We start from the raw sequence: 27014 nt of genomic DNA, 5'->3' as shown, positions 1-27014 counted from the left end.
CAGCTCTTGTTTTGAGACACACTTTTATGTGAAACCTGACATTTACATTCATGTTTTCTAAGACAGTCTCCCACGTCACCTACTGAGCAAGATCCTCTAAGAAAGCAGGATTTGTGATCCATATCTCTATCATATTTCTTGTACTGTCAGCTATTTCTTCAGAGCACTGTGTGTTCCTCTATTCAAAGGAATGCCAAAGCCCATTTTTTGGGGTGTCAGGCTTTTCTCATGGTGTTTACACACATTACCCAAGCCATAGCTCCGAGCAACCACACAGCCAGTGACTTGTTTCCCAGAAAGTTTCAGACTCTTACCATTCTAGGTTAACACCACAAGACACTATCCAAAGTTCAGCTAGCTAGATACCAGATTACATCACCAAGAATCTCAATTCCACTGCCACCAAGTCGAAATTAAATGTACAATGAATATAGTGTTGAAAAATTGCACCAAGACTCGCTACATTGAAAAAGACTCCCACCCAAAATGTAGCTAAAAAGGTCCCTCCTAGTGAAGGACAATATTTACAAGGGTCACCATTAACTCACCATAACACTGCTCTAATTTTTCAGGGCCATAATTCACACTATGACTAAACAAATATTTAGATTTTAAGTCTACAGGACTGGTTCTCAAAAAACGTGTCCAGTAGGATTCGAACAATATTGCTAATTATCCTAAATGCCTACCTCATCATATAAGGCAGCGCCTGAAGAATTCACATGCTGAACAGAGGACTATAACAGCCTGAAAAGTTATCTGAAAGAAAATCAAAGTTTCAAAACTCAAACCCTGTAAAAATAACTTCTGAAAATAGTCAATGTCCCTTTTTCTAGAGGAGAGGGGGGTTCAGCACAAATCCAAGCTACTGCATTTCCTAACTTTGGTGTTACATGATGGTGGGTAGGAGTTGCACAGCTACAAATAGGGAGAGCTTAAATTTTCTGGATCTAACACCAATCTTTATTTTGTGTGTCAAATCACCTTAAGTCTTCCTTACCCTTCTGCAATATCTTCCATCTCAAAAATAACAAATCCTTTCAGCTGTATATTTGAAGCTGGAATGACCAAACGAGTATTCTGCTAGCTCACTTGAGATCGGTCAACATCTTTTGAAGTCCCTCAGGCTACCCACTAGGGCACATTACAGATGACAAATGAAATCTCTCTTTGATAGGTACCTTTTACTTTCATAATACACCATAAATTCTCCCCAGTTCAACTACTGCTCTTGTGACACTTGCAAGAAATCATAAGCCCTGGTGGAATACTCAGAAGAAGCAGAATTAGAAAGGAACTTGGGAAAGCATATAAACTAAGCATCCTACTCCAGTGATTGTGATACTGGTGACTTGTATGATGGACCAAAACAGGTAGAAGGAAAGCAATCAATATTCTGTATCAAAATCAGGTAACAGCAAATTTAAACCACCTTCTGCTGCAAAGGAGCATTCACAACAGCCATGCCTGCTCTAAGCAGGGCCTCATCAGTAGGCATCCCATAATCTTCTTTGACAGACTAACAAAATCGCTCTCCTAAGGAGTGCCATCAACAACCTCTCCAAATCACTTACACTTTTTATTTTACCCAAAGATAACTCTCTCAGACTGATTTTTTTTCCCAAGCAAAGCGACAAGAATGCAATAAAAGCCTCATACTTGTTTAGAGTTTCATTTAGAGTTCCTTTATGAACTTCCAAATTTGTTATCATTCAATTCTTTTGCTTATCAAAGGCACAGTAGCAACACAATCTCATCTCTGCAGCCTAACATTAGCAACGTTTGCACACATTGCAGGAACAGCCAGTCACAGAGAGGAGCAGCTCACAAAATTTAGGGAAAATACCACTCCCAGACACATCTGGAGTGGAAGAACAGTTCCCTAAACAGTCTGTCCAGCAAAGCATCTCCTTACATACCTTCAGTGAGATTTATGTTTGGAGGCACAAAGATCTATTCAAATTAGCTACTATTTTTTATTTTACTCAGAAACTAAAAGGAAACATGGTGCAGTAGAATCAAACCCCCAATATATACACTTCAACTGACAAGAATTTTGCACCACAGCTCTTAATGCTGAATTTAGAGAAACTGTCCAAAATATGAACTCTCTCCCAGTGAAACATGAATTCTAGATTGCGATATCCACTCACAGAGAACAGAAACATAGGAAATCTATTGTACCAACTGAGTTTCCAACACTGCTGCTTAACATAAATTATTAAAAACACCCTGAAACACAAGCAAGAAAAAAAATCACCCGAAAAACCCAAACAAAGAACTCCAAACCATGAAGCAAAACCTTTCTTATAACATCTATGCAGTAAGATCTGTAATTTCACATGGAAGATCACTTTTACTAGGTATTATACTTGGATGAGAGGTGTCTAATATTTTAGGTACCTGAATTACTAAACTGAACATACCAAAACCATCAAAGATTTTAACAAGACACAATGTAGCAGAACTCAGACATTTTTAAGTTACAAAAGGATGGTCTTGGAAAAGCAAAGAGTACCTGCTTTAACTACCACCTCCAGATTTACCTTAAGTGTATATTGCACACCAGCTTAAACACAGCCTGGTGACTTTGCCTACATATTTCAGCTATAATTATCTTCTACAATATTACCAACTAGTGTAAATATAATACATACAGAGGCTTAATATAGTGTTAATATGTATATTTTGTATTTTATCACATTAGGGACTGTCACTTTCCAGAAAAACATCTTTATATTGGCTATAAGAGCAGACAGAATGATGGTTTTGTCATTAGGCATCAAACATTTGGCAGTACATCAATAATTCTCTTTAATTTGCTTTACCCTCAGAAGCTGGTGCGAGCTGTTGGGCCCTGCAGTGTGCCTCAATAATAGTGCATTAAATAGAAAGTATCTATGCCTGAGTAACCATTCTGAAAGCTGTTTTTGAGTGGCCAGAAATCAGCTATTTGGATTCCCTACAGAGTCTTGGCCTCAAAAAGAACCAAATCATTTGTAATGCAAATAATCCACCATCTCTAGAACACCATTCTAACAGCAAATTACTAGTGGTATGAAATCTACAGGCATAACAAACCACCAAAATATTGACATAAAACCTCTAGTGTTGCTAAAATATGTAAACACATACAAAAACATAAAGCTTGAGTAAAAAATCCCAAACCACTAACAATCTTGACACCAGCATCCAGCAAAATACTACGCATGCTCAACCTTGATAATACAGTAATATCTGCTTTCTTACTAAAAAGCTGCTATTGCATACATTAAAATCCAAGTTAAAATACCTAAAACTCTAGGACATGCCCAGTTATTGCGTGCCATAAAATGTACCATTGTTTAAAACCCAGCAAATAAATACTAGAAACTAGGAATGACATGCACAACTCTGTTATTTCAATTCAAAAAGGCAATGTAAATTGCCTGTCATTAAAGGATTTTATTTTTAATTCTCACATTTTACATCTTCTGCAACAGCAGTCATGCTCATCTACTTAAATTAAGGACAAAAATAGTAAATACAGAGAACTAACAGTATTCCAGAAATATAAAGAAAAACTAAAACTCCTGGCTGCCTCCTACTACTTAGCCCCCTACAAGCACTCCCAGGAGGGATGACAATCTCTCCGGCAGCATCTCCTCCTCTCAGCTCTCTGTAACAAGCACCAGTTACTTTAATTCAAAGAGCACATGAGAGGATTAAGCATTTCAAACTTTTAAAGCATTTCAAACACTTGGTGGGGGGCAAAAAAAAGTTTTCTTAACTATAGCTGCTAAGACAAGAAGGTCTCATAGCTAAACACTGGGCATCCGGCTGCACAGATTCTCTGAGTTACTCAAGCAACTGAAGCTACAGCAACCAAAGCAAGGATTTGAGCAGTTAATTTAAACCTTGACTGTAAAACATAACAACACAGGCTGATTTTACTATGGTGGTTAGTGAGAACTTCTATAAAGTTTTGTTGTCATTATCTTGACATGAAAATATGAGCCAATTTCCAGTGATGCTTGTACTTACAAATTAACAGTTTTGAAAAGCCTAAATAGTATAATCAGTATCAATTAAACTGAATTTCTCTGTTAATACTCTTTGGGAATCATAAGCCACTGTTAAGGAATTATTCCTAGAAATGCTGGTCTCCAAGAAGCATAAAATAACACAGATGATCCAACAGTGTAATAAAAATCCTGGTACTATCCATTTGCCTTTCAATGTGTAGCAGATGTTCCTCACATTTTACTTATCAAGGGATTTAAAAAGAACTTTAGGAATTAGTACCACCATAAAGTAAGATATTGCATATGATTTTCATGTCTGGGCATGGGGAAAACCCAACCCAAACAGGGAACTGTTTGCTGGCATGTGTAACAACAGCAGAGCAAAGCTCTGATCCCTGCCTGGCTGTGTGAAAGGAAACTTACAGCCCCCACCATGACTCCAGGGTGGAAGGAAGATCTGATGAGAACATATTCTCCATGCTAACAGTGGAAGGTTACCCCTTCCTTTTCTTGGTTGTGAAGACCTGCATCATTTGTTGCACTAGTGCTTCTCTGACATGTGAATGAGCCAATTCAATTTATAATAACAGCCCTATTTTCCTTATTAAATGAGATAGGCTGAACTGATTAAAAAAAAAAAGGATGTTGATAGATGCAATGAGAAACTGGAAATTGCCCTGACAAATTTGGAAGAAGAGGTTGCTAAAAGCAACCCTGGGCTAAATGATGGGCCATCTACAGCTACACTTTGCACAGCTATTTAGCGCATTTTTCAATACAGTTACTAACTTGGTATGAGGACAGCACAGAAAAACCTAAATCAAGATTTACTTACAATGCTGATCACAGTCTACTCTAGCAAACACCACTTGATTCTTCTCTGGATATTCTTCTTTGATTACATTAGAAGCTTCCTCAAAAATAGGATGCAGCATTTGGCTGAAGCGGCACCTGTAAACAGAACACAAAATCGTGACTTCAAAATATCACTTTGAAATATTTCAATTGATGACTACTGGAACATTTCAATCTTTGAAGGAAAAAGAAAAAAAATAGAAAACAAAGAAATGCCATTGAAAGAGATCACATCTATCTGTAATCATCCCAGTAATTGAGTGGATCAAAATCAGTTCAAAAGTAACTTGAATGAATCAGGTGCAGAAAAAAAGTAATTCTGAAAGAATACATAGTTCAAGATATGCTCCCCTGCTTTATCTCCCTAGGAAACACCATTAATGAATTAGAAGCCTTTAGGAAATATATTCTATTCAGAAAGTATGTTGTTAATTTTTTTCTACCTGAGTTACCCCATGGAAAGTGATTTTAAAAATGTAGTAAAAGTTGTTCCTTAGATTGTTGAGATTGAAATATTCACCAACACCTTCAAGAAATATCACAGGTAATTTTCTACGGGTCAACTACACAAGTTACAAGTATTATGTATTATATTATTGCTCAGGTTTGGCAGAATTTGAGCAGACTACCTTTACAGCAGCAAGAACAAAGAGAACCCTAAGGGTCCCTTCTTCCAGTAATGTCAGATTTTGATGCAAATTCTCTCTTTTTGCCCACAGAAAAGGTGGTAGGATTGTAAAGATGCTTCAGTGGCTTTAGGGAGTTTAGGGTAACAGTAGTGCACAAGCCCATTACAAATATGTCAAAAGAATTATTTTATATTGTGTCCTTCCAAACATATGGCAGATTTTTAAATTGGAGATTCATAATGGCGCTGTAGAAATTGAGAGAATGAGACTTCAAGGAGTAGACTTGCAATAAACCAGCATGCACTGAAACCCACCTTAAACATAACAGTGACAGCCTCGGGATGCAGTTATGTCTGCAACAGCAAACATGTAAGTGAAGAGCAAGTCATGCTCTCAAAATGCCAAGAGAGCTGAAGTCCACCTTCTGAAAAAACCTGACTCTGGGCAGCCCAGCTGCATGCTACACATTTATGCAGCATGTATATGTTACCATGTATATGCTGCAATGGCTTCTTGCCCCCCATTCTTCTCCATCCTTAAAACAGAGAATTTCCGTGACCAAAACTGATCTGTTCTCACTCCTAAGTCAGGTTACATCACAGACTGGTAGTGTGCTATGTTGAGGGATTATTGCTGTATGCCTAAAAGTAATGATCATAATTAAAGCTGCAATGTTTTAAAACTGTAGCCTATAATAATGTGAACCAAGCAAGCATAGACAGAAGGAGAAGCAATCGGGACTTAAACTCAAGAAAGAACTGGTTTGAAAGCAAGAGACTACTGTACTTTCAATTAGAAAACTACAGCCAAACATGATAGTTTTTAAAAGACAGAAGCTTAAATATAAAAAAAAAAAAACTTTAATAACTTACCAATCAGCATAAAAATTAACTAAAGCAACATCTGCATTGTCTGAGAAGAAAGAAAAAGAAAAAGCCCAATGTCACATTGTGAGGCAAACTTCTCAGTTCTTTTATTCGAGAATATAAAAGTATGTGCAAAAAAAGTCCAAAAGCAATTACTTCTAGATAATTCAGCATAAAGCTTAGTCTGATTGCTAGAAAACTGCTGGAGTAAGTCTCATCAGAAATATAATCTATAACAAATGGGAAAAAGATGAAAGAGGCCTTCAGTCAAGTGTTCTATTGACTTTATTGATATATAAGACAAAAAAAATGTAAATACTTAAGGCATTAAGACACACAAAGTAATTAAGTGACACATGCAGCAAAAATTATTTCTGGATTTAAAATTAAGGCACTCACATCCAGAAATTGGACTCTAGTAGCTCTTAAGCACTAGCTCTATTATTTGTAAGTGTTAAAAATTAGTTAAAAGCTGAAATCCCAACTATTTGGGGTAGAAGATTGATGAACAGGGAACCTATCTGTGCAACTTGCTCTGGTTTGTCGTTACTTGTCTTATTTAACCTGGATACTATGGCAAAAGGTAGCAAAGAAATTTTCAGTACCCAAAACCAGAAAAATAATAAGGAACACTAAAAAAAATGCAGTACTACACGAATAAATATAATCAAGTAATGAAATAATGTTCTTAGGCATTCCTTTTCACATATTAAGAAAAAATTTAAAAGAGATAAATTTCTGGCCCAAAAATGAAGTATTATCTTTATAGAATATAATAACTAACCGTGCTTTAAAATAATTTTTAGTAGTAGTACTGACCTAGACACTGAAAATAATGAAATACATACTCAAACTACAGAATATCAGCCACAGCTTTATAAAGCAGAAATGCTGACAAAGCAGAAAACTGACAAAGCTACAGAGCAGTTACATGTGAAGATAAGGATGCTGAAAGCCTGGAAAAGACAACATGCTCATAAAGACAACTCTTGAGTAAGCTGGAGAACACCACAATTTGATTACAATTATGGTGCTAAGATTTTCATTATCAGCAAAGGATGCCAGTGGTGAATAGGTAATTAACAAGCACTGAAAAGTTTAGGGTCACCTCCAATGTGTAAAGTATATCTTGGAAGTAATGGGATGAATTTCAGAAGCACTTACACTTAGCATATATTCCCTTTTGTGAATTATATTATATAAAATAATTTTATATTTTCCACTGTAGAAAAGGTATTTACAAACAGCTCTCATATCACAAAGCAATCTCATATCATAAGGCAGGTTCTAGTCCAGACCTTATTAAAGATTTTTCACCCTGGATATATTTGAAACAATGTAATAGCTTTTTCCTGCAAAGACAACCAGATACAGGCAAGTTGCATACTTCTCAGAGGGAAAGGTTTCAGACAAGAAACACATATCTGTTTAATTTAAAGATTTCCATTCTGTAAGCCACCAGAATCAGGACAGTGCTTAACCTGAGAAAAGGCAAAGCTGAACAAGCAAGATACTTAAGGCCCATAACCATGGGTTTCACTTGCTGCTATTTTTTTTGGGGGGAACTTTTAAAATGCCCTCTAGACTAGTTTTGGTTACCCTTCTGCAAACAAGATAACAGTTATTTTCTTAAGACACTTCAAATTCTCATTGCAATACATTAGTTCAGACAGCTAATTTCGACCACAGGCATTTAATATTTCTAAGCCGATGGCAATTCATATATTCAAAGCTAGGCTATGAATATTCATTTAATACCGCTGCAATATTCACACAGATAAGTAACTGCAGACACACAAGGAAAAAATTATTCAAAGTACTCACTTAAAATGTCATCTATATTTCCACTATCTAGACTTGTTATTTCACTTCTTGCTGGATTAAAAAGCCAAGACACCTAAAAAGAGAAAGCAAACCAGTAAGGTATGTTTCAGCAGTAAAGTAGTAACTGATATGTGATTTTTAAGTGCTGCAGTTCAAAAGCTGAAGAATAACAGTGAAAGAACTGTAATTCAGTCAGTGCATTTCAGATGACTGCAGTACTACAAATATACAAATAAACCGATATAACATACTTTCACATTGAAAGAAAAATTAGTTTTTGAAATACAATTCTCTATTATGTAGCCACAAATGTTACAGGTAAATTTGCACCTTTAAGAGTAACTTAATCATTAACTTCACTATGAAGGAAGAAATGAAACCCCATTTCAGCAACCTCACACAGGTGGGCACATAGGTTTTACCCAGAGACAAGTAATTCCTTCTGTCACTTAGAGGACTTGTCTGACAAAAAAGTTTCTCATTAAGTAAAGCCTCAACTACCTGCATTTTTATTGCTGTTTTAGGAAACTATTTCAATACATCTAACTCAACTAGCTACAGTCTTTTATCTCCTTCTGTATTTCCACTTGACACTACTTCACTCCCAGCATGCAATAGACTCATCAGACTATAAAAACCAAGACACCACATCAGCCAAATCATTCAATTACAAAGCAACCTTTATATTACTCTTAATGCAACTCTCATAGAAATACACAGTTTTATGGATGGACACTCATTTTCAGTGCAACTAGCCCAGATCTTTATTTTTCTAAAATGCAGTGGAAGAAACAGGAGGTAGATCCCAGGTGAGAGAGGCATCAGTGAATTACAATTTATTTTTGCTTTGAGAGAGACAAGTGTGCAAATGTATGAGTAGGATAATATAGATTCTTGTCTGGGGCATGAATGTTTCCATCCTGAGTAAGCCAGTCAGAAAGTCATCACTTCTGTAAGCACAGTCAGAGCTTGGACCAGATGCTCTGCTGTGATGCCTTCATGGTTTCAAGTGATGTATGGTTCCTCAGCTGACAGAGGTAACAGCAAAGGAAAAGGAAAGTTTTTGGAAGAGAACTGAGAGGAATGCACAGGTCAAGGAGTTGGGCAGAGATCAGAGATTCACACAGACACCCCACACTGAGATGCAGCAGCACAAAACATACATGCTATTGATGTTCCCAGAGACTTATTTACCCCTTGAGGTGCAAACAAAATCTGCCTATGGCTCAAGAGTCACCAAGGAAAAACACAGCTGAAAGCATAAAGACCATCCAAATAAAACCACACAGAGCAGCTGTATAGCAGGAACCAGTGATATAAGATTCTCTGCATTTATGGAAGAGCTTGAGATCTATCCTGAACTTATAGTAGGACCACGACTACAAAGAACAAGCCTCCAGGATATACCTGCCTTTGACACCATTTACAATTTATCAAAAAACTCATTTAATGTCACACACCAAATTTTGTTACATTTATTACAAGTGTATATGAAATATTTGATTGGAAAAAAAAATCACCAAATTGGATCCCTGCTTTCCTTAAGATCAGCTTCAAAAATGGTAGGAAACTTCTGCAGTGAGACACTGTTAACAGCTCTAAAACTATCATTGTAAATCACACACTGGTGAGATTTGTAGCAATCAATCATTTTCAATTCTTTCTGATTTGTGGATCATTAATCAGAAAGATTACTAATGTGGATCACTAATCACTTCCCAGTGAAGATAGTGATCCTTTTGCATTTCCCATATGGAGCCCCTTGGGTAGCAGATAACTCTATCTTACACTACAGGCTGAAAACACACCAGCTGTTGGAATACATAATATGTACCAATGCTCCTCTCTTGGTAGTTGAATAAGATGCCATTCTTAAATGCAAATCTAAGATTTGTGATGGAGTTTGCACAGTCTTCCTGTGTCACTTCAACTGCTTGACCCAAATGTCTAAACTGTGGCTCTGGGATGACTTCAGAGAAACAAACTGAGCTGCGAGGTCCAGAGATTAAACAGGGAGTGTAACAACACAATCTGCCAAAAAAATTATCTGATTAAGCAAGCTATGCAATGCACAAGTTCCAGCAGGCCAGTGTTTAGGGAGTTCCTCTGAAGATGCCGGCATTGCTGACTAGTGAGAAGCAAGAAGGTAGGATCTGCCTTTGGCGTGAGAAGCTACCTGTATGGACGCAGATCCACACTGGCCAAATCATAGCCAGAGAAGTGATGATGGCACTGGTTGCTGATGGCAACCCTTAGTGCAGACACCTCCCCATCACCCCTTGGGTGGTGCATGGGATGACAGCTTCCATGGTGTTGCTGGGGGGAGGTTCTGGAAGTAGAAGTTATGTTTGTAGTGAGTAATGGGTCAGGTCAGCATGTGCTGGCACAGGTTTTGTTTGTACGCACGTGTTGCTTTGTTGCAAATGTCGGGTTTGACCTAACTTGAGTACAATTGAAGCAGTAGCTACAATTAACAATAACAGCTCAAATATTGCTCTAGACAATAATGGATAGGGTATTTCAACAATAATTTTCCTGGCCATCATCTGATCCTACTGAAGGTGACTTTGCAAATTCAATGTTCTAAGGCTTTAGCTGCCTTGCAAGGCCTCAAGAACCTCTGATCACCCTGAAGACCACAGAATTACTTAACCTGCTTGTAATCTTGGACAAGGTTTGTTTACAGAGAAAATCCACACAAGCCTCTAGAAAGCAGGAACTTTTCAGTTGCTGCACATAAGCTCTGCATCACCATTCATACTTGAAAAGAACTTCCATTGTAGGTCTTGGCATAACTACTTTCACAGGAGCTCAGCAGTAGCACTTCATATTGTCTAAACAAACCAAATGGGTAACATAACAATTTCTTAAACCCTCCTGGCTTTTTCTAGTATAACTTTCCAGCAACAAGACAAATCTTATCTAATAGGATAGGTTACACATAAATTAAACATAACATAGATAAGTGTATTATTTGCAGTCAAGAAATAGGCTCTGTTACTTAGCAGATATACTTCAATGGATCAGGAACTGCAGTCATATTTATAGATTGCCACAATACACTTAAAACACATTTAACTTGCAAAGCAAATATTTAAGTGTGCCATGAAAGCACAGGACTTACTAACCAATGAGATCCTCTTCCAGACTGTGCTATGTGCAGAAAAGAGGAATTAAAACTAATACTTCTTTATAGCACAAATAATTTTTGTGATTGCTTTCTTAACTCTTACTGTGGAAATGTGCATGGAAATGTGCAAGCTGCATGTACTAAGACATTAATACCAGAACAAATATTCCAAACATCTTTATGTATTGAACGTGAAAAGCAAATTAACCATATACATTGTCCATTTGTATTACAGTAGTGGAAAAATACTGAGACTAAGACCACCTTCCCCCAAAAGTTGCACAAAATCTGAGATAATTGAAATATTTTCCCCACTAGAAGTATGAAAATTTCTGTTTTGTCAAATATATTCATAATCACGTTCTCAAACATTTTATCCTGACTAAATAATTGTGGATGCCAAACTTTTAATAATAAATAGACAGACTCATGGAAAAAAAGAATTCCTTGAAGAAATGTCAATAAATATGCAAGACACACTCCAGGCTGAAGATTTCATTAAGGTATAATGCCTGTAAGGAAGAAAACACCTCCTTCTGACCCAGTAATCTTGCTGTCCCATGGGATGCAAGAAGGTTTATGATATTACTAGTATTAATATTTATCATAAAGGAATACAAATTTGTATTTAAATTTCTAAGAAGCTACACTGTTTTGAGAGTATTTTCTGACCTTCTTTGAGGCTTGTGCTTGGTACCCATGAGCAGAAAACTAGACATTTCTGAGGAAATAATTTCTGAATATCAGCTACACACTTTATAAAAGGTATTGAACCTAAGTTCTGAAAAACATATTGGCTAAGAAAAGTATTCAGAATTTTCCACTTTAAAATGCAAACTTTACATTACACTGCTCATAGCAGGACATATGAATGATGGTTCATATTTGTATCTGAGGTGAAAAAAAAAAAATTTCAAACTGGCATTACAAGATAGCTACAAACTCATTGAAGAAAGCATCTTGAAAAAATAATTCAAAAGGAAAATTGGTTACTGAAGCACACCTGAAAACTCAACTTTCTGCACTTACATTGGAAAAAATTAAGTATTTTTTATATTTCTATTTTTTAAACATTCAAACTGAAAATCTGATGGCAAAAGTAGCTACTTAATTTAAGTAAAAATTTAAATAAATTTTTTTTTAAATAGATTAGAATAGAATACATTAAATACTTGAGTGAAACTGCTCAAGTTAGATTAGGTTGTTTATAATCTAGTCATAGCACTTAACACTACAGAAAAATGACAAAACAAATGTAGACAGAAACAAGAGAATGCAGAAAGCTTTTTGCACTTACAGAATACATTGCTTGGGGGAAAAATCAGGAACTGAACAATGTGTTCACAAAGATAAAATTTAGCTCATATGGGGGAGGGAAGAAGAGGCGATGACATACACTTTTACTCTCCTGGTCCTCAGAAATACTGTCAAATAAAGCAGGAACATCATGGCTCAGGTTCCTGGGAGTTTCTGAAGATAACAGTGGTCATGCTTTTACTGGGAAGTTTAATTAGTACAGAAATCTTAGTGTTTCTGATCAAGATTTGGTCCTCACTTGAAGTCAGCCAATGGCTTAGAGAGCCAGTAGCACTCACTTCTGAGGAATAATTAGCTGAGATTTCTTCTGATTGTTTCCAACGAAAGATCTCAAAGCAACTGCTGGAAAGTCACTATGATCCTCCCAAACACACCATGCAATGCCACACAAGTATCCTTATGCAAAACAAAATGCCTGGACAGAATCTATTCAACCCATACCTAACACTGAACCTCTGCCAGGTGTCACACCACCTTCCCAAAGAGGAAATAAAAGCACATCCAGTTTCAGCTCACCTTCTGCTAACAGCATTCCTGTTCAATTGCCATTCCACACATCCAATTAATAAAGCATGCTGGTTACTCAAGATTTAGATCAACCTTTTATCAAGACTTTACCAGCACCAGTTAATGTTGTTAGTTCTTTAATTGCTAACTGGAAAGGAGAGACAGACCTATAGTTTAATGGTATTTCTTTTTCAAGTGTATTATACTTTACATGCCACTTTCTTGCAGAAAATTTTAACAGTTTAAATGCACATAAACTTAAAATTAAAAGAAAAGGAAAAAAGAACCCAGGTCTGTTGCATTCTAGTTCTTTGTGCCTTTATTTTTTAATGCACATAATGAAGCAGAGGTCCTCATTTCTAAAGCAAACTATCCGTAGAATATAGAAAATGTATTCATGAAGCATTATGATTTCTAATTAGTACTACACCTGCAAAGCAATCAACAAGAACAGACTTCATTTTCACTTGCTAAACTTTTCATTTACCTTTTCCTCCAGCTGGGAAATCCTAAAGGCAGACAACTAAACCATCTTTCTCCCCTAACACAAAATCATTTTACATTTGGCAACCAGGTCTAGCCCACACCTAATCCAGATTGGCATGTTGAAGTTACTACCTGAAGTCCAAGTCCCCCAGGACCCTGCTGCTGACTGTCAGTTCCTGAGTACCTCTTTTTTTATGCATGCTGCTGATCTGCTGCTGCTCTGAGGTCTGCATTAAACTCCTGGACAACAGGAAGCAGACGGGTTTACAGCCTGCTGGAGGATGATACAAATTGAAAGGAATCCCAGAAGACAGCAATACCAAAGCTGGCTAGACATTTTAAGAGCCTCTGAATTTTGGCTTCAGAACCATCAATCAGGAACATCTTGCTGGTAGCATTCCCAGAAGTCCCATAATGAACCACAAAGTTCAGAGCAGAGAGAGGTAACAGTAAATAGAGAATGCTGAAGGAAAATAAAAAAAGAACATTATACACCCTCTCAGTGAGACCAGTTCAACTCTTAGTTGTCACCACTTGATTTCAGACTGTGCCTAAATATTTTCGTAACTTTGACTGCTGCTATCCCTGGTGAATATGCAGTGTTTTTTTATTGGTAAGGTAAGCTGCTTTCATTATAAGACTATGAGACAAAGATCCATTAGTTCAAAACATTAACTAACGATCCCTTCTCAATTACATTCAAGTTTTCAGAGCAATTTTTAAATGGGTAACAAGAAATAATTTCTTATAATTTTTCACTTAGGAACCATATCTTAAATTTAGTCAGGTAAATTTAAAATGCTCAAAAGAAGCTACTTAAAACAGATTTAAAGATTGCAGTTACTAATATTCAGGAGAACAGAGAAAAAACATCTAACTAAACAGAAATATGGATAATAAATAATTAGAAAAGTAAACTTACTTCTTCACCCTTGATAGACAGTTCACTTTTATGCTGTTTTAGCCAAACAGTGCTGTAACTGCATAGAGCTAAGTAGAGACCATCATATGAAAAAGAAGTCATGCAATTTTTTGTCTTCCACATATCTTGTTGTCTGCTCCCATTTTAAGTGCATCGAAGGAATATTTGGAGCAGGTGTATATCTCATTAATACTGAAAAACTTACTTTGAAATGAAACTACCAGAAAAGAAAAATTCACAATTTATAATGCTATCTTTGAAAATCCAAATTATAGTGATTTGACATGTCGAATTAGGAAAAAGAACTCACAGTTAATGGTTCCTAATACTGAACTTAGCACACAGGCAAATGAGTTGAAGGGTTTGACTGGGAATGGTTCACAGCTGCAGAGATCTCTCAATGGCCTGACACCACAGCACCAAGGATTTCCAGAAAAATTGATAAGTTAACCTCCCAAAAGTTTGTGAACTATCATTAGAAGACACAAGATGTTCATTCAAGAAGTCCATTGCAGAGATGAGAATTAAACATCCTTATCACAATGTGCAGTCCAATGCATTGCAATTTTTTCCACAAAGCTAGTAGAACCATGTAGTAGTAGCAGAACCATGCACTCAAACAATTCTAAAGCTTAAGTCTCTGAGTACAAACCTATGGGTCATGGTCTTTTACAGAAATGTTTAAGCAAGGGTTCAAAAAAATGACATGAGGTGTGTCTAAAAAAATGTCACCGAGATAAGACCTGTAATTTATTTCCAGCTGAATTATTTGTAACTTTCAGTTATTTCTCTTGGCCTTTAGGGAAAAGAGTAATCTCCAGTCAGGGTTACAATCCACTGGTTTCCTTCCCTTATACATCCAGAGAGAACACAGTCCATACACCTTTAAAAGATGTAAACAGATGTCTGAACATCTATATTAATTTCTGAATAATGTTCAGAGTGCTCCACATTGTCACAACCAGGAATCTACCCTAAAGCCTGTTTCACAGATTTAAAACTACAAATTCAGCTCCCCAGGAAACTACTGAAAACTCTGAATCTTTAGATATTTTATTTACCAAACTGCTTCTCTTAAACAAGCAGCTAGAATTCCCCTGAAAAAGAAAGGTCACATTTGTGCAGCCTTTTAGGAAAAAACACCTCATATTCCGATAACTCTTTCTTTTCCATTTTGCCAACTGCTCTGATTATTTGGCAACAACACAAGGATACACTTTCAAGCAGGAGTAACACACATAAAATACAAACGCAATCTCCAAAATGATTAGCACAAATTAAGCAGCTGTTGCTGTGAATGAAAGCCAGCACTCTTAAGATCCTCAACTTGTTAAAGCATGATCCAGCAATATGAAATAAAGAACAGTTTGGTCTTGTCAAGACTTTGGTAAGGCTGGCAGAGCAGAATAGTTTGCTGCCCCTTTTCACTAAGTCAAGGAAAAAGGCCCTGTTCTCTATTTCGGCCACTGCAATTAAATGTAAAACCCCCTACCAAAAGAAATTGTTGTAGACAGTTTAAATCTTGGAGGCTGTGTACTTTTAACTCCATTCCTCATTACAAAAAGCAACACATTACCCTGCTATTCATTATAATCTACAGGCTTTGCTGTGCTCTTTATTGTAGTTTTTACACAGGGCCATTGCAGAACAAGAAATTAGCTTTTTTTTTCTTAATAATACAAATGAATTTATGTGTTGTTCATTCTTGGACTGGTGATGAAAATGCATATTAAAATAAAACAAAAACTTCCACATCCTTCTGTGGGATAAGTGGCTGTGGAATTCAGAATCTCTCCTTTAAAACATAATCTTAGAGGAAGAAACCAAAAGTAGATGTAGTGTTTCCATAAGAAACTGTATTTCTTATGTCACGTGAATGTTTGCTACCTTGGAATAATTTGAAATATTGAACATATTAGTGGATAACAGAATTTTCTATCCATACTGCCTGCGCACATTCTACTGCTTTAAAAATAAACACAATTTCTATTTTGACAAGTTTTACTACATATTGAGCTTATTCTTATTAAGCTTATTCTTCAATAAGACAAAAGCAACTTTTTTTAAAGTGAAATGATCAACTTCAACACCTATGCACTTCTAGCTGCTTAGCTTTTTATTAATGACACAATCTAGTTGCAATACTGAACACATTTTTACTGTTCTTCTCCAAAACATCAAGTTCTCCATATCTTTGCCTTATCAAGAAAGGTGGGAACTTTAAGCAAAGACAAACCTGTTCAGTTTTACCTTTCAGCTGGAACTTGTTTAAGAGTGGGTATGAATTAACCACTGCTCAAATGCCAATATAATATGACTACCATAAACATACAGCAACTAGCCCTCCATGAGAAAAATACCAACACTGGACCAACATGGCTCTAAACCATGCAGGCATTGGGTTAAGAGGAAAAAAAAGTAGAAAAAGCAACAAATAGACAAACAAAATACTTAAATGAAAAATACAGCTGGGTCATCTAGTCCACCCAAAGGGATGCAAAACATACTGGTTTAACTTGCACTCTAAAGGGAATATAAGGGAAGATAAGTGGACAAGCCAGTTTCCGATAACACTGTTTAAATTGTACCATTTACCTTAGTGCAGCTGCTTGTTTGTACTTCTGAATAACAAAATCCTTTTGAAAGTACAGAATCACAGTCATTGTGATTCAGCTCATCCTTGTTTCATGCTGAAGGTGATGATGGTTAGAACTAAACAATGCAGCAGTGCAGCAAACCTATAGATGATTCTGTGGCAATTAGCAGTTCAACTTAAATTCTGACCCTCTTCCACTTTCACTATTACACAGTCACGTCATGCTCTGCAATCTCCACCACAACGAACCCACCTGTAACCACCCATTTACTAACCTCAGATCTAGAGCTTTCAGCACCAATACTATCAGTATCACTATGACTCTCCTTGTGCTAGATTTTATTTTTCCTTCCACAACTGAGATGCCACTTTTCCTCAAATTACCTGCTAATACTGCAGTAAGAGGCTAAGGTATTGTTTGTACAACTATCGAAAGACAGCTACAATAATTTGTATGTTTGCCCACACATTAAAACCACTGAGGTTCAGTCCAGTGCTACTCCTCCCTCTTTTTCTGAGAAACCAAAATGAGGAACACCTCAGAATGTCAAAATTACAAGCTTTCTAAAATACAGTGGCATTTTGATGATCTCTGTTTATCATTCCCTTAACATCAGAACTCTGAACTTTAGAATAAATCCACTTAAAACATAATCTGAACGTACATTACTTTGGTTATTTTATTTTCTTCATTTCAGGCATGATTGTGACGCATATTTGACAAACTTCCACTCTACACATGCAAACTGCCAATAGCGTATTAAAGCTCTTGAGACATCCATTAGCTTGTCTCTAGCAAACAATTTCTAGGCTAGCATTTATTATTTGCGACCTTAAAACGACATATGAGTGGATAATGGAAAAGATATTTCCCAATAAGCGGTGATTCTGTGCGATAGAAATACTACTCCACAGCTGCATTCTAATTGACAAGTTGGCATTGGAAAAATCTCCCAATTCAAATGAGGAGGTAAAACAAAAATCTTTTTACAAATTAATCCATTGGCTTATGTTCTAGGGAAAAGCACTGATTAAAGCAATGCCACCTGAACCTGAAGAGAGAAATTCACCTTTGGGACCACAGCTGCATGTATCTTGAAGAATGAGAGGCTAATTTCAGACTGTATAAGACCTATTTTCTTTCTGTCCCAAACAGCTGCTCAGGTCCTGCACATATGCAGTCAATTTATCCTGGATAACTCTGGACAGCAGAAGAATAAATAATGCAGACAACCAGACACATACCACAAATATTTTGAAATGTACAAAAGGGAATCATACAGAGATTGGTCTACTTCTCTTCAAGGAATATTAGACCTGCCAGCTTCAAGCTGACTCCCACAAAAACATCCAAGCAAGTATTCCAGACTGGTCCTAAAAATAGTATGAACACACTAACATGGTGCAGTGCTTGAACTGGGAGCAAGTTTCAGACACTCTGGCTCTGCAGTCAACCAGCTTCATGCAGCAATTTTACTGCTCTCAACAGAGAAGCCTGCTGTAACCAAAACTGTTACCAAAATCCTCAGCGAGGTATCACAGCTATTTAATGGCTTATTTAAAAATATTTATTATCTACATAACACCAATTATATGTAGACATTTGCATTGGTTTAGCAAATTCTGCTGGCCTATGTTGACAGAAAAAAATTCTAAAAAGGCCTCTCCCCCTTCAATTATACCTTTTTAACCAAAGCAGATTTAAATGCCATTCGAAGGTAATTCCTGAGAGGCCCGAACACTCGCTGAGCTCCCTTCACTAATTAACGGATCATTAGAAGGAAAGAACCCCTAACTGTTCACCTCCTGCACCACATACTGTCTTAATTACCTTCGTGAAGCAACCAATTTGTCTTTCAGTTATTGTGTCCAAAATCCCAAGTGAATTGACTCAACAGGGAGAAGGAAAAAATAAGGAAAAAAGTTGTTTCATACACACGTTTATGAAAATTCATACTTTGTATGACTGGCAAAGAATCTAGGAGCTAAGTGTTTCTAGCAAGAGTTAAGAAAGGGGATTTCAGTAAATTACAAGAGTCAGAAGTGATAGACTGACTAAAGGAACAAAAAGCTTTTCTTGGGATTACAAATATGGATACATCACTGAAAAGCTTTCCCTTTGTGCAGCTTTTGAGAAAGTTAATTATATCATCACTTCATAATCACGACAGCTATGGGAAACAGCAAAACACTATCACAGCTGTTGTTTGCTTTTTCCAGACCATTGGAACAGGCACCTATTCCTTGCCTTTCAAAATACTTCCTTGCAGAGTTCCTAATGAACAAGTTCTCTCTGTGTTTATGCCCAATTGCCACACAAATCCAGTTGGAAACAAAATATAAGCTTTACTGCCAGTTATTTTACAACAGAGATTAGACTGCTCTTCTCTCATTTTCACAAATTTATGAAAATAAAACCCTAAAAACCCTTGCAGACATTCATACTTTTTTTGGATGTACCTCAATGAAACACACAAGAAACAGGCAAGAATCACTGATGCCAAACAAGACAGAAGACAGGCTGGCTGCAAAAAATCATGCCAAGGAACCAGGTCATTTACTATACTCCATTTCTAGAATTCTATGTTCTGCTCAGGTTCCTGTTTCGTGAACATCATTTAGGATACAAAGTTTCAGTCATTAAAGAAATCTAAGCCACAGAGCAGTATCTTGCTTTGAAACAATGTAGCAAACCACATACCTGAAATGTCTCTGCGAATTAACAAAATCTTCATTTTGGTCCCAAAGTGAAGCAGCTGGGAGACTCCAACACATAAAATGTGGAAAATTATATCTTCCAGGAAACAAGATTTTGGACCTTCTGTGTTTCACTTCATTACCACTGCTAATGCAACTTTTACATATATGACGGGGGCTCACACTAAATCCCATCTATAATCTACTACAATATTTATTTTTTACCTAAAAATATGTACCTCACAGGACCATTGAATAAAGTGACAAGACTTGAAGGCACTGGAGTCTTAATTCAGTTCACTCATAAAACATGGCTCGGAAAGCCAAAAGGACCCACAAGAGCCTGCTGATCTTCAAGGAGAACCTCTTCAGAGCTCAAAACCAATCCACTCCGCTAGGCAGAAAGTTGGCATGGCAGAAGACTTGCACGGATTAACAAAGAATTTCTGGATGAGTTAAAAAAAAAAAAAGAGGGAGCAGACAGAAGGTAGAGGTAAGAAAAATACTTGGTAGGAAGACAGAAACACTGCTTGAGCTGGTAGCAGTCCAAACTCAGCTGGAGTTGAGAGAGGGATGTCAAGGTAAGCTGGCAACAAAAGGAAGAGAGGAAGAGTAAGAAAATTGTAGGCTGCTGCTCAGCTAGCAGGGGACATAGAGAGAAAGTACACAGAAAAGGCTTAGACACTCAATGTTGTCTTTGGCTGATTTTATACTGATGAGGTCTGAGCCCATAACAGAGTTCCAGGGAAAGAAACACTACTCACATGAGTAGAAAACCAAGTTAGAAAGCTCTTCTGCCACTGGGACGTATACAGTGACACAGAACCAGAACAAATGTCTTCTTCTCTGGCTCACCAGGAGAACCATGGAAACAAATTTTCTTTCCGGATGCCACATCCATCCAGCATATATTTGGAATAAGTAAATCAATCCGTTTTCTGTGGCAAGACATTTAGCTCTGTAAACAAGGAAAGAGTACTGGATGTTGTTTGCCTTGACTTTAGCAAGCTTCTAACACAGCACCTCAAAGGATCCTTAGACCTAAATTGTTGATGCATGCACTGAATAAGTGAACTATGAAGTGAGTGACACAGCAGCTGAACTGCTGAACTCAAAGGGCTGTAACCAAATATACCATGTCCAACTGGCCTCTAAGGAAGTTTCTCCAGACCAATACTGGGTTTGAGATTTGTCTGTAGTAATGACCACAAAGATGGAACAGAGATAGGAACCGGGTGAAGTGCTTTGTAAGCTCGAGGGAATATCTGCTATTCAAAGATATCTCAAATGGCTGGAGAAGAGGCTTGACAGAAACCTTGCAAAGTTCCACAAAGGCAAAGCCCTGTATCTCTGTTGGAATAACAGACTGGGAGCCAACCAGATGGAAAACAGCTTTGCAGAAAAGGTCTTGGGGAGCAAGTTGAACAGGAGTCAGAAGCATGACCTTGCAGCAGAGACAATCACACACTGGGCTGTGTTAGCAAAAGTGTAGCCAGAAGACCACAGGGAGTTATTCTTTCCATTCATCTGGCACTTGTGTGAGCACATCTGGAGGACTCTGCCCAGCTTTGGGACCACCTGTACAAGACATTAACATATGGAAGTGAAGCCCAGCAGATGGCTATGAAGGTGAGTAGTGACTGGAGATCAGGGTATACAAAGAGAAGCTGAGACAGCTGTATTTGTTCACCTTTAAGGAAAAGTTATTACTGCTGCTACCACCAACCTAATCAGAGGTTATAGAGAAGGCAGAGCCAGACTCTTCCCAAAGATGCAGTGATAGGACAAGAGACAATATATACAGTCCACACCTTCAGACAGACTTTTCAAAGAAAACTTGCAACAAAGTTTGGATTCAGTACCAAATCAGGTGACCAGAAAAGTTGCAAAACCTCCATCCTTGGAGTTCTATAAGACAATTGGAAAAAAACCTGAGCAATTCCATCCAAGTTAGTCTTGCACTGAGCAGGGAGTAATACCAAATGACTTTAAGAAATCCTTTAAAATTTAAATGATCAAACTTCCAGTGGCAATCAAAAAAACCAGACTCTACAACTTGATCCTATCAGGTAAACACAGTGAGATTCTTAATACTCTCCATCAAAGCTTTCTTGCTAAAGCCAGACACAGGTGAAGAAACAAGGGAGGGAAGAAACCTAGAACATTTACCATATTAACAACAGATGAAAAGGAGATTTACTGTGTTCAGATGAAAAGGAGATTTACTGTGTTCAGCAGAAACCTTGCGCTGCATATATGATTACCAGTTATTTGCTGAAAGTATGCCCAGAGCACCTGACTTTAGGTAACCATGTACATCCTCGATGCGTTCACCATTCCAACCACTACATGATTTAAGGCACAGAGCACTGCACTTTGCATTTTGCTTAGTGCCACTGTAGAGACCATTTTTATGTCCTATCAGCACCCACAGAGCAGATCTTAAGGATCACTACCATTAAAGGTCTATGTGCACGCATGTGAGGGAGCTTCCAGGTTTTTTCACTAGAAGAAGCTCCAAGTAACAGGTGCTTTTCTGGAAGACACAGTACTGGAACTTTGCACATGTTTTAATTCCTTGAATGGCTCTTAGCTATAAAGGGTGTATTATCAGGGTAGTCAGTTTCTAAGTAGTAGCATATATAAAAATAGGAAAAATTATAGAATTCTCTCCCAGTATGCCTTGTTGCTTTTTGCAAGGCACTTTTACCAAAGCGTGGAAACAGTGCTACAGCTGGCTTGGAAAAACAGAGCATCCTCAACCAGCAGCAAAAAAAACATTCTGAGTTAGTGTTATAGTATAGCAATAACTTTGCAGAATAACAATATAACAAGAAATACCTGAGAGACAATGAATTTGAAAATAAAATTAAAGCTATTCAAACTTCTAAAATCTTATCTATGAACTTTTTTTAACTAGACAATATGAGCACATGGCATTACTAACAGTTTTGGAAAAGAAAATTGCATGTGTTCCTACCAATGGTTAGGATGCTCCTGATGAAGGAAGACATGTCAAGGAGAAAAGAAGGATAAAGGCAGAACTCTCAAAAGGAAATTTGATTTCACTTCTTCTCCTAATTCTCTATAACACACTTCTTCTCTACTTCTCCAGGAGCTTTCTCCAGTTTGGAGTTTTGGAAGACTATTCCTTAGGCTCTGATCTCTACACCCTGTATTGCTTCTGCTTACCTCCCCAAATGTTCCTGTGTTTCCTCCTCTAGACCACCAGAGAATTCACTCTCCAATGGGGTGGGGGGAATAATGAACGAGTTGTTGCTAATACATCCAAACCCACTTAAAGCATTATTAAAGCACTTGTTTTTGAATTATCTCTGAAGACTCTCCTGAAGAAGCTTTGAAGAAGGTCTGATATAAAATTTACAGCATATTTGTACACTTGCCTTATGCATGAGACAATTCCCACCCCCTTAAGCAAACAAAACATCTGGAAGTTCTAAAAGTGAAGCTTATAAAAGAGTCTGCAAGGTGAAAAATTGGTTCTCCTGAATAGCAGTATATAATCCTAAAGTCTTTCAAATGAAGTAGGTTTGATTAAACCATACAGAATGTGGTAATTCTGCTTTCTTGAGAGAGCAATCTAAGGGCAAGTCTCTTGCTTAGGAAAGCTGTCCTGCCAAAAAAACACAAAAAACCCCAACCAAACAAAACCCAAAGCAGATTATGGAGGTGAACAGTAAAGATATCAAAGGAAAAAGCAAGAAGTGTGTCATCACAGCCACCAGCAACAGAATCTCTGAGATCTTAGTGTCAGTAACTCATTTATACATTTTCCAGCATTGTTCAAGTCTTCTGTTCCAAGGAACAGTTCAGTTTCTTCTCCTCCCTCCTGAGCACTCCAAACAGGAAACTTGCCTCGCATAGCACTAAGAATACAAGTTGTCTTCACAGGAATTCAAGACTCCTCTGCTTCCCCTCTCCAAAGGGGAACGTTCCTCAGTTGCTTACTATTTAATTTAGAAATCATGGCAGATGATGGACAACTCAGAAGTCCTGTGCTACCCTTTAAGGGAACCTATTTCATTGTATAAGGCTCAGTGGCCTTAATTTTGCCTGTAATTACAATTTCTGACTCATGCTCCTATTCAGAATATGGTATTTTGAGCAGTAGTCTCAATTACAAATTTAGTTTTCTAATAAAAAGGCAGAGAGAGGCAAACGCACAGCTATATGGTCTAGACATAAAATTTACAGAGCAACTTACTACACATTTAACACTAAGTTAAAAGACAATTTTTATTTAATTTTACTTTCATTATTTGGGTACTTGGTGTGATATTATCAAGACATGAAAGGCAGTGGCAGTAAAACAAGAAAGAAAAATATCACCCTACAGTATTTTTTCCAGTTAGGAACTTCCCTCTTCATTTCCCTCACTATCCGTTGGTGGTTTCCTCCAGTCACAGCTTTTGCTCAGGGGCACTGTGCCTGAGCCTCCCAGGGAAGCACTGAGCAATACAAGTGCCTCTCAAATACATGCAGAAGAAGCATGTGCAATAGTGTCTTGTTCCAGAATTTTCTTTAAAGGCAAAGTATACCTGACTGCGACTACAGGCAAACATACAGAATGATGGAGCAAAGCCAAAGAGTCACACCTTGCCTTAGGGGAGAACGTGATGAGCCATTCTCCCATCAGCATTTATTCCACTGTCTTGGATTCATCTTAAAGACGTGTCCTGCCCAGTATTAAGCAACATACCAACAAGGCAGAAACATCTCACTCTCCAAGGGCCCCATGACATTTCTGTGCATCTCTTCTTCCCGTCTTACAAACAAACAGCTGTACAAGACCCTCTGCAGTCTGTGCCATGCAATGCTCACCCCTCCACTCAGCTCTTGAGGCAGAGGTCATGCCAGCCTGCACCTCCCCTATCCTTTCTCCAGTCTCCTTTCAACTCCCAGCAGCCTAGTACAATGCTGAAAAGTTGGAAGGGCGGAGTTGTGCTGGGACTGCAGGTATCCCTTTGCACTGCAATCTCCCTCATGTCAACCCAAACTTCAGTGATACCAGGGAAGAATATTAGCATGAGACACAAAGCCCTCTTCAACTGCAGTGATCTCCTACTGTCAAACTTCAGACAAGAGAATTTCTTTTGATTTGACGCTGTATATTTTCTTCTTTTTGCAGCATATTAAATTCCCAACTGGAAAAGAATTCCTGATAACTTCATTGCTACTACTAAGCAAGACCAGCTTAGTAAGCTGTTTTTGCAGCTACATATCATTGTGTATTCTGTCTTACAAACCCCTGATGTAACACTAACAAATTCACTTATCCACAAAATATGCCATGCTCCAAGAGCCTCTGTTAGGTGGTACACCCTTTAGATGAGGAGCAGAAGGCCAAGTTGCTCAGCTGGTCTTAAGTATTCCATGCAGTTGGTAACAAGAAAAACAAAGTTACCAGAACTTTAAAGCTTATCTGATACATCTCAGGGACATCAGGGACACCGAGTATCACAAGAAAACAAACAACACACAAAGTTTTTTCAAAGGAGGCTGCGGCCAGGTGGGGGGGCCGCCTCTTCAAACAACACAAAGTTTTTTCAGCCCTTCTAAAGAAAGAGGATCCCCTCACACTCCCAGGCTGCTTGGAACAACTTTTCCAAAACCTTTAACAAACCTACTAAAAGGAATGATTCATTGGCTTGATTCATGTAAGTAGGCATCTTACAACACAGGACCATGGCTGATAAAATGACACTGAATAATCACACAGAAAACATTACACTTAATTGTATAAAAAAAAACCAAACCTCTGAACTGTATTTTTCCTAAAGGTTTATGTATTCCATTCTTTTAAACGACATTAGAAATGGATTTAAATGACCCATATGCAAAGAAACAGCAGACAAAATACAGAGAAGTTGCAGATCAATAGTTGCAGTTATTTCCTGCTAGTTTTCTTTTTTGTTGGCAAACATAATTCTTATTGATGCATATTTAACTTGTATTGATCAACCGTGCCATGAACAAAGAAAACCTCACTGACTTCTGCCCACTTTTTCAAATTTGTAGTTGTCTATTTAATGGACCCATTCCATGGTGTCTTTGAACAGTACATGCTCCTTGGTTTTGCTCATTAGTCTGTATGTAAAATAATAGTGAAAACCAATCTAGCACATAAGCAACATTGTTTTAATACACAGATGACTGAAAAGTATGAAGTTCCTAACTTCAGTCTCCCATATAGTCTTTTAGCATGCCATTGCCATATATACATGAACATTTCAAGTGTTTTTCTTCAAACCCTACCAATCACATGTGTTTTCTAACCCTGAAATGACAGCAAGTTCATACTATTTTACCCAGAGCTTACCCAGCTAGAAGTGCACATCTCAAAGGGATAATGAATACGAGTACTGTTCATTACAAAACCAGTACTGTTCATTCCTAACCAGTTCATCCATTCGTTAGCAGCTATATTACTCTGTACTCCTTCTTGGATTTCTAGAGTTCTATCTACCATTACCTCCAATTATTCTTTAATTTTCTGGCCCATTTTATTCTCCCAAATGTTTAAAATAGATTTACTAAAATCATTAGTATCTTAAGAGAAAAATCCTACCAAAATTTATTCACACAAGTTCCCCTTAGTTCTGCAAGTGACTTATATTATGAAAGGTCCAGAATCTGACCCAATACATCTCTAGAAAAGTAAGAATTAATCACCACACCAGCCTGGTTCCTCTTTCTTAAAAAAAAAAAAAAAGAAAAGAAAAGAAAAAAAGAACTATAGGGCAGGCAAGTTATCTCCACAAAACACACACATCAATGATTGCATTTGTGTACTGGCAAAGCTGGAAGGTGGCTTAGGTCATGCATGTAATGCCAGCCTAAAAAAAGCCTAAGAAAAAAAATGCTGTAGTCTGTTAACTAAAGATCACAGAATCAATGAGGCTGGAAAGGGCCTCTGAGATAATCGAGCTCAACCTATGACCCAACACCACCGTGTCAACTAGACCAGGCACCAGGTGCCACATCCAGTCATTCCTGAACATCTCCAGGGACGGTGACTCCACCACCTCCGCGGGCAGCCCATCCCAGTGTCTAGTCGCCCTTGCTGCGGAGAGATTCCTCCTCACGTCCCACCTACACCTCCCCTGGCGCAGCTTAGGACCACGTCCTCCCGCCCTGGCAGAGGAGGCCGCCCCCCTCCT

At 37.7% G+C, this 27014-nt stretch overlaps 1 protein-coding gene across 1 annotated transcript in view; it reads right to left on the bottom strand.

Moving 5' to 3' along the window:
* ERP44 (endoplasmic reticulum protein 44) overlaps positions 1-26323 on the bottom strand; it is a 46280-nt gene extending 19957 nt beyond the window's left edge. The window contains exons 1-4 of the mRNA XM_005419379.1: positions 26174-26323; positions 8179-8251; positions 6361-6400; positions 4840-4955 (exon numbers count right to left, since the gene is read on the bottom strand). Of these exons, the coding sequence (XP_005419436.1) occupies positions 4840-4955; positions 6361-6400; positions 8179-8251; positions 26174-26323 (379 nt within the window). The remainder of the gene's footprint in view (positions 1-4839; positions 4956-6360; positions 6401-8178; positions 8252-26173) is intronic.
* Between the last annotated feature and the right edge of the window lie 691 nt (positions 26324-27014).

The sequence above is a fragment of the Geospiza fortis genome, unplaced genomic scaffold (genome assembly GCF_000277835.1).
Source record: "Geospiza fortis unplaced genomic scaffold, GeoFor_1.0 scaffold206, whole genome shotgun sequence".
NCBI classification, from domain to species: Eukaryota; Metazoa; Chordata; class Aves; order Passeriformes; family Thraupidae; genus Geospiza; species Geospiza fortis.
This window is presented reverse-complemented; position numbering and strand designations above follow the sequence as displayed.